The 8,693-nt window shown below is 50.9% G+C and overlaps 1 protein-coding gene across 1 annotated transcript; it reads right to left on the bottom strand.

Moving 5' to 3' along the window:
- Window positions 1-6,458: 6,458 nt before the first annotated feature.
- On the bottom strand, window positions 6,459-7,204 carry LOC104278224 (suppressor of cytokine signaling 1-like). The gene has a single exon (XM_009875133.1). The coding sequence runs from the start codon at window positions 7,140-7,142 to the stop codon at window positions 6,459-6,461; it is 684 nt and encodes a 227-aa protein (XP_009873435.1). The 5' UTR covers window positions 7,143-7,204.
- Between the last annotated feature and the right edge of the window lie 1,489 nt (window positions 7,205-8,693).

The following is an 8,693-nucleotide window of genomic DNA, read 5'->3' on the forward strand; positions in this document are numbered from 1 at the left end:
TTGTTTATGAGCTGGAAGGCATCTGCGCTTGGGCTAATCATGCCGAATGCCAGCAATTCCCTCAGCATGATTTGTTGCACAAGCCAGTGGGAGCAGGGTTTGTTTTGATTACGTTTAGTGTGGAAAACCCACATTCGCTCACATTGGCCTGACAAAACGGGGAGGGGGAGCCTAATGCAAAATCTTCCAAAGGGAACAACAATCTGGTCATTCATTTTGAAGGCATCTGGGACCATCTTGAAGGATGATAGCTCTGGCGGCAAGGGTGGTGTCGTGGGAAAGCAAGTAGCCCAGGAGCTAAAAAAAAATCTAAAAGTATATGCAGGTTGTTTGCTCTGGGTTGGATGAATCACATGCAGATCTCAGAGGCTGCCAGTGCTTATAGCATTTTGCATGGCTTTTTCAAAGCTGTGCAGCTCCTTTCTGACATGAGGATAGTCGGGCTGGGGCCCCCTAGCCCTGCCCCAGTGAGCACAGCTGGGCAGAGCCAACCCAGCCGTCACCTCAGGCTGATGCTGGCCTCCCCTGATGCCTTCAGCTGACAAGTCAGACGCTTTCACTCATTCTGGACGGTGACAGTTTTTCTCCCCAGCCTGTGCTGGTGCTTGCCTCCAGGCATCAGATAGGCGTCCCAATTTTTCTGCTCATGAAAGCTGGGAGAAAGTGCCCAAGGGCTGCTCCCACTGGGGCTGCCGTCAAGCCACTGCTAGGTCACGCAACTGTGCAGTGTACAGGTTGGTGTATGGCCCTGCCATGTGCAGGGCCCCCCCCGCCTCAGGGGGCCCCGACACAGGTACCAGGAGCTCCATGCACACCTGGAGCTCAGCACATCTGTCCCCTTCCGAGCTGCCGGCTGGGCTGAGCCTAAGACTGAGCTTAGGCTGGCTTGTTTCTGCACTCCTGCCATGGCAGAGGTGTGCCCAACGAGGCACAGGGCTCAAAGCTGCACCTCCTCTCCCCTCTTTCCCAGCTCAGCTTTTCCTCCTCCATTAATCATCATTAATCCCTTTTTTGCACCCAGAAAGAGATTAACATTTCCAGCGGCCTTCAGCAGGGACCTCCACAGCTTAAGCTATCCCCTGAAGAAATGTCTCCTTTTGTTTGAGTCTTGCACTTGAGTATTTCATTGGATCCCTCCTTAAGAAAACACACTTACTTGGTCACCTACTCTGTGGCATTTAGGCTTCACTAGTCTCTGCCACAGATCTCAGTCACCTCTTTTCTGGCTGACTAGCCCTGGTCTATCGAGCCAGCCCTTACACGGGGAAGCGTTTGGAAGTGCTCTGCTTCCCCTGAATCAAAATCCCAGCTCTGCCAGCCCCAGCTGAGATCACAAGGCAGCAGGAGCAGGCGGAGACCTGAGGGGCTCTGCAGGGAGGCATCAGCACTCACAGAGCGGCTCTGCCCCGTCTCCCTCTCCCTTTGACACCTGCTCTCTCTTTGAAGGCTGCCCTCAGCAGCCCTGCCTTTGCACCAGGCAGAAAGCTCCAGCGCGTGCAGTTATTGTGACGTTACAGATGCCAAGCATCTAAGGAACTGGTGCAAAATGAACTCAGACAAGCCATCACATTCCCCTAGCCAAGGTATTCTTCTAAATTAAGGGGTCAAAGGCTAATAATGCAAATATTCAGAGGGACATCAGGGTATGGGTCCAAAACTGAAACCCAGCTGTACGCATACAGAAGGTTTTATTTTGAAGCTCGACTACCTAGGAAGAGCTTGTTTCCAAACACCGAGGACGCCTAAACGTTGATACATTTTTCAAAATGTTTTTGTGCAAAATTGTGGTTTTCGGTGAATCCTGATCCATCGAGGCGGATCCCTAATGGCACACAGACCCTTATGTCAGAGGTAATCAAGTATTATTAGAAGAGCTGCTGGCTGTGGGGCCCCTCCTGTGCACACACATGGGTACATATGGAAGTTATTAACAAGTTTCAGTGAAGGATTTTGGGAAATTAACCCCTGGGGCCCCAGAGCACTGCTAAGAGCTAGTTGGGAGCAGATGAAAAGCAGTTTCCTTCTGCATGCCTATAGCATGTTGGGACTGAATTCCAGGCCCTTCACAGCCTAGTAGAGGAAGCCCCTCTCACAAAGACTAAACTTTTCAACTTCTGCTGTAAGGAAGAACAGTTGAAAAAAACCATCTGCAACACTGTATAAGTTTCCTCGACAAACTGAAATGAGTCAGCTGGAGAAATGTATAACATAACATATAAAAATGCAAACAATTTTCCTCTATTCCCCAAACGGCACTCAAGAGGTTGTGAGGAAGTTTGTAATTTCTTTAAAAGTCCCTTTAGGAGCCACCAAAAGAAACATTTGGATACAGGCCACCAGGAGCTGCTCCTACACGGCAGAGGGACCGGTTCAGAGGCAGGGTGATTGAAGTGGACATCTCCCATTCATTAATAAGAGCAGCAGGACATCGCTTGCAGTCACCCTGCGGAAGTAAACTCTCATGGTTTTACTTTGTACATCTTTTTTCTCAAGAGCTTATGGATAAAGGTTTCTCTTCCAAGGTCCAGGCAGAAAACAGGGTGACTCTGTAGAGCCTACTGCAGCAGCTGTACTCTTCACAGTCCTGCTCTTCTCAAATTGGCTTCCTGTCTTGCACCAATCCTGATCTGCAAAGTGACCTCTCCTCGAGAATAATGAGGATACTCGCCCATAATGTGCTGTAAACTTCCACACTATAACAATGCTTGGCAGTCATTCAGTGCTTTTCATCCATAGATCTCAAATCAATTCGCTACAGCCCTGCATGGTAATTGACTTATTTGTAAGACAGAGACAAGCACTTGCTGTGCAATTAAAAAAAAAAAAAGAATAAAATAAAGTAGACTTTATTAAAATCCAGACTATTTCCTCCTTCAGTGTGATTTTCCTAAAGCACAATCCTGGCTGCAAGCGGGGCTCTTCTGCAGCCACCAGCCATACAACCCAAGATGCTCATTTTCGGCCGAACGAGAACAGTTCACAGCCAGGTCAGAGCAATCCGGTTAGAAAGCTCTTCCCTCAGCGAGCTATAACCGTGGCCATAAAACAGAAGCATTCAAAAAAAAACTTGGAAGAAATTAGTATCCTCCTTCTCCCCTCCTCAGTTTCTGAAGGGAAGGTAGCCAAGGCGACAACACCCCCAAGGCAGAAAAGGATTGAGAGGATGGGCAGGGTGCCCAGGGGTCCCACTCCCCCCACAGCAGGCAGAGACGGAGAGCAGCTGTGTGGCCGACCCCACTGAGGCAGGGGCTTCACTCAAAAGCCAGGGAACAGTCCCAGAACACAGGTGGCAGCAGCCACCTGAGATGCCTGCAGGGGCTGGCAGGGCAAGGCATAAGAGCTGCTGGACACTTGTGCTCTGCCTGAGCTCTCCACAAAGAGCACTGAGGGTGAGCAATGGAAAGGTGACCAGGCCAAATCCATGGCAGGGAGCAGCCCCGAAAGCGTGTCTGTGGCCTGGGAAGGTTCTACACAGCATGGGAAGTTCCACCAGCATGCCATGCCACCATCCTGGTCTGGCACCCTGGAAGTACACTCCCAGTGCAGTGCCCACCCCTCCCTTGGAAGGGTTTTTTTTCAGCCACAGTGCCTGCAGGGACAGTACCACCTCCCCTCTGTCCCACCACCTCCTCCACGGCCTGTCCAACCACCCTGCCACAGGAAAACCCAGGATCATAGAACTTCAGGGGAAGGGAGCCCAGGAGGTCGCCTCTAGCCCAGCCTGGGGCTTCACAGCAGGTTGCTCCAGGCTTGGCCCAGTTGAGTCTTGAAAACTTCCAAGCATGCAGACCACACAACCCCTGCAGGGAACCTACCTCCCACCCAGACTACTACCATAGGGAAAAGGGTCTGCTCATGGCCGGCCTGGACTTGATTCATCTGTCCGTTGTGCCTCATTCTTCCACTGTGCACCACCATGAAAGCCTGGCTCCTTGCTGAACTTCTTGCAGGTACAGGCTGCTGTTACATCCCTCCAAAGCCATCGCCTCTCTGGGGTGAACAAGCCCAGCTCCCTCAGCTTCTCCTCACAGGGCAAGAGCTCCAGCTCCCTGAGCTTCTTGGGCTTACTCCCTGCCCAAACCTTACTCCAAATTTCCTATATTTTGTTGCACCAGAGCCCAAAACTAGATGCAATATTCTAACTGGGAGTCTAAGGAATGGCAGGTACAGGTAGGTCCCTTCATCTCCTTGTGGTGGCCCCGTTAATGCAGCCCAGGATGCTGGTGGCCTTTGCTGTCAGGTAGCCTGAAGGATTCAGCTTTGCTGTCTGCCAAAAACCTGCTCCTTCCATGGGTTACACTACCTGGACAGGGTTGCCTCAGGAGCAAGATACCAGTAACACTGAGCAAAAGGGTGTGTGTTTGAGCAGGGGATGCTTGGGAATGTTCTCTCAGGGCGGACTGAACCCCACCGCCCCTCGTGATGCTGCCTAGGGTAAGGCAGGGTGCCCCAGCCCTCACCCAAGGCATCACAGCCTGACTCAGGCATCTCAGGTCTCCAGTTCACCAGCTCTCATGGACCCAGCGATGATGATGGATGCAATCACCTGCTTCGCTTTTTGCCCTGGCCTTGCCTAAGATTATAGCTCCAGCAGCAAACACCACCATACCCACATGTCAGCCGTCACAGCACACGTTAACCCTGCCATACCAAACAATCCCAGCTCAGGCTTTTGCACTGGACTGAGAGCCCTAGCTGCAGGGCCACTGAACTGCCCCCCTCCTCCCTAAGGCCAAGAGGAGCTGGTGGCAAGGAGGAGACGGCCACTTCTCTGGCACTTACTTGACTACCTTGGTTCATGAGCCAATGCCTCAAGACAGGAGGCTGGGCACCCTGCAATCAGCAGAGCGACAGAGCCCTCCAGAGAATAATTCATCTAAGTTAGGCTCCTGTGATGACTCACACCCTGTATCTCTCTCTGTGCTGACTGCACGTTTTGGTTCCTCAGATAAGATACCTGAAAGCAAAAAAGCAAATTCAGAGTAATCTCTCCCCACATTTGGATTTTTTCCCCCATACAGCTCTCAAGAGGAAAGTCATCATGAGCTCTGCAGGCTGCCCACATGGCTGTAGATCCTTGGTGGCGTGGCAAATGGTTTGGGCCAAATTCTACGGTATCTAACTTTTTTCTTTCACGCAACTGTTTTCAACTATTTATTTCGAAGACATCATATCTGCCTGCACCCTTGAAACAAACTATAACCCTATTTAAGCCAACTCTGTTCCTCTCATTTGTACTTGTCCTCACCAGTTCAAGTTCACTGATGCTATGTTCCAGGATCTTGAATTACTCGTGTTTCTTTCATACACTCTGTAAGAAATTAAAGGTGCTAAAAATACTTCCTAAAAATGTAGGCGTGAGATTTTCAGAAATATCTTTTGTTTAGAAAATTCTTTACTTGATTACACTGTAAGATGAATTAAGCTTATTGTTCCCAACCAGAACCATTCATTTATATTCTGCTTTTGGTCTTTTTAAGAAATTCACTTGTTCAGTTTCAGTTTGATTTCCATGTCTTGGCACTAAACTAACCGGGCTTACAACACTGCAAGGGAATGTAAATATTGCCATGTATTCATTGACTTTTAAAAACAAGTACAAAAACATGTTTATTAAAATTTTTTAAAGTCTTGTATAAAAAAAAATTTATTTGCCTTTTCGGAGGCAAAACCAAAATGTCTTTCCATACGCTGTAGGTGGCAGCAGCATACTACCAGATGAGTACTGAAAAGGGTGCTGCATCTCGTCTCTTCACATCCTGCCAGGGCAGACCTGACTCTCCAGACCAGGCTTAATCTCCGCAGGAATACCACACCCTTAGTAAAACGTAACTCATCTGCACTCCCCAAAATCTGTTCAGATAAAGCAACGCAAAAGCCAGTGAAGATGCACGTACTGAACATGGCTGCATCGGTTTCCCTCTGGTGCAAACGCTGGCCTCTCAAGCAGCAGGCATCACATCCGTGCTGCACAGAGAGGAACATGCTCTTGCTTAACTGCAGCTCTTAGCTATTCGGTCAGCACGGGGGCTGTGTCCACCGACGCCCGAGCTGCACCGCTGTGTGACTGGACTCAGCCACACCACTTCATGAGGGCAGAGTTGTAGCAGAAATGAGCTTAGGGACTTGAGGATAGAGGAGAACACAGGGCTGACCCTGGAAGACAGGCTACTCACCTTCTCAAGCTTATAAGTTATAAATGGAACAAAGAGCAGGACTTGGTGTGATGGGGAAGTCTTTGCTCTTCAGGCTTGGCTTTACCCCAGGTATCTCTGGGGAAGGACACACACGCTGCACATGTACGAGGACACAGCTGTCACAGCCAGAGGGTTCAAGCCCTAATCCCCCTGCCCTCCCCTTCCTCTCCCAGCAGACAGTCCGGCCCCACTGGTGCGGTGTGCGTCCCACCGGCACGGCCACGTAACAGGCAGCTCCTTTTGTCTCTCAGGTGTTTGGCATCATCGCCCAGCCCAGGACGGCGAAGGGCCAGGGACGATGCTTCTCTCCGACCCTCTCCTTCCACCTGGAGGTGAGACCACCTCCTCCCTGGGGTGTGACCCAGAGGAGCCCCCCAGACCTGCTCCATCCCTGGTCACAGCTCCAGCGGGTAGGCTCCGGCAGCACAGTTCTCGCAGCGTGGGCACTGCCCGGCGGCTCCGGCACAAGGGCTCAGAGAAGACCAGGGGGGTTCCCCCCATCTCATCAAAGTGCAAGGGGTTGTTCCGGGTCCCTGCCACTACCAGCTCCAGCAGCCTGACCACGCAGTCTGAAAACCAGTTCTTCAGGCGGAAATAGCCCTCCTGGAAAGAGATTCGGAGGCTGACAGGCCCCGTCGGCATCCGCACACTCAGGCTGAACAAGCAGTTTCCCTGCGAGCTGTCCCGCACTAAGTAGGTGCCGACGGGCTCCCGCTGGAGCTTGGCGTGAGCCTCCCCCACAGACAAAGGGCCCCAGTAGAAGTCGCTGGCCTGGAGGATATTGAGGGATCTCTCCAGGACTTCCCACTCGCAGCTGCGAAACATCCGGAAACGATCGGGCAAGCCAGGCGGCGCGGGGCTGGGGAGAACGCTCCGATGCTGCCTTTGCGGACGAGAAACAGTGGCGTGCGTGTTGTGCAGATCATCTGGACTCCCTCTGATCATTTCTCAAAGAGCCCATGGATCCTGGAAAGATGCTGCCTTTACCATGCTTCCTCCTGTGCATCCAGCCTGTGGGACAGAAGGAGAGTAAGGCAAACCCAATAGACCTTCTTTTAACCGTGCAAGTGAAGACACTTCACAAAGGACAAAGAACAGCAACAGTACCAGAGAAGGTGCCAAGGAACTACTTGATGCCACCAACCCCCAGCTGGAGGGACAACCAAGGATATACATGCAGGAAGGGCTTCAGCTGGGTCCCCACCAGCGCAAGGTAGAGCCTTACGGAGCTTGCATCCACTGGGTTTCTGTGATTCATAGCTAGGGGGTCCCCAGCACACCCTTCAGCAGGCTGGCCTGCACCTAGCAGATCTCAGTATTTCAGTATTTCACCTTTGTTGGACACTTAGGGGCTTTTTAGAGTGGCCTTGAGACTGGCAAGAGGAAATAACACCCTGAATGAGACAGGAAAAATTTCCCAAAGCAGGAAGGTACCATTTACTTTGTCATTCAGTGAAAGGTGGAACAGTTTCTTTCTCCCTTTCTCCAATAGAAGAACAAACAACAGGACTCAGTAGAAGCAGAAGATGGGAACGAGCCTTTCCCACCAAACCCCATGAACCACTCAGTCATCCCAGGATATGCCTGTTTCACTGTGTCAGGAGAAAGCAAAGGTCTTGGATCAAAACCCCTTCAAGAAATGTTACACTGCTGGAGATTAAAATAGTTTACTTGTAGAACGTTAGAATTAATTGTGGGATCGCTTAAAATTACGACGAACTGAAACTTGTTTTGTCTTACATTGCTTAGCAGGAGTAGCCAGATTGTCTGAAGCCTTAGGCTACAGACTGTGGACTTTTATCTAAGTACTGAAGAGTTTAGGCTGAAGAAAGGCCCGAAAACCTATGCTAATAGAGAAAGACAAGATCAACAGAAACTGCATCCTGGAGATAAAGAAAAGAGTGCCCACCTGGAGAGAGAGAAGGGATCCAGTGAGGAACAAGAACAACCCAGACCCAGGTATTCCTGTTGGACTGAACTATTGAGTGAGGGGAGGTGAATTTAGATTGTAAGGGTGTAATTGCCTGCAGATTTCTGTGTTCAGGGTCCCTCTCGGAGGGTCCCGTCCCAGCTTGAGCTGAGATAAACTGACTCTGTGGCAGAATCTAGGGTCTAAACTCTCCTTTACTTTTGGGGGCTAAGACTGGATCCAGGTGCACCTACACTCCTCTCTGTGAGGACGTTTAGAAAGCAAGGGGGTCCAGTCTGAACTTCACGACTCGGCAGGAGGGTCTTCGAGGACTCTTCTCTAACATACACCATCAACTTCAGGGCTGGGCCTGCCACAAATGAGATCACTTAACACTGGTGCCAGACACTGCTCATGTCTGAGGCACAGTTCTGCTCAGGCCCTTAACTTCTGTTTCTCCTGGAGGGACATCTGCCTGCAGCCAGCAGCCCTGCCAGCAGCCAATGCTGCTCTCTCCCAGTCACTGTCCTCTGCTCCTGTGCTGTGTTCCAAGTGCCTTCCCTTACTGTCACGGCCCTGCTCATCTC

Source organism: Apaloderma vittatum, unplaced genomic scaffold (assembly GCF_000703405.1).
Source record: "Apaloderma vittatum isolate BGI_N311 unplaced genomic scaffold, ASM70340v1 scaffold12798, whole genome shotgun sequence".
Taxonomy (NCBI): Eukaryota; Metazoa; Chordata; class Aves; order Trogoniformes; family Trogonidae; genus Apaloderma; species Apaloderma vittatum.

Excerpts from the sequence above, each read along its gene's own strand:
- LOC104278224 (XM_009875133.1), bottom strand. The coding sequence starts at position 7,142 with ATGATCAGAGGGAGTCCAGATGATCTGCACAACACGCACGCCACTGTT.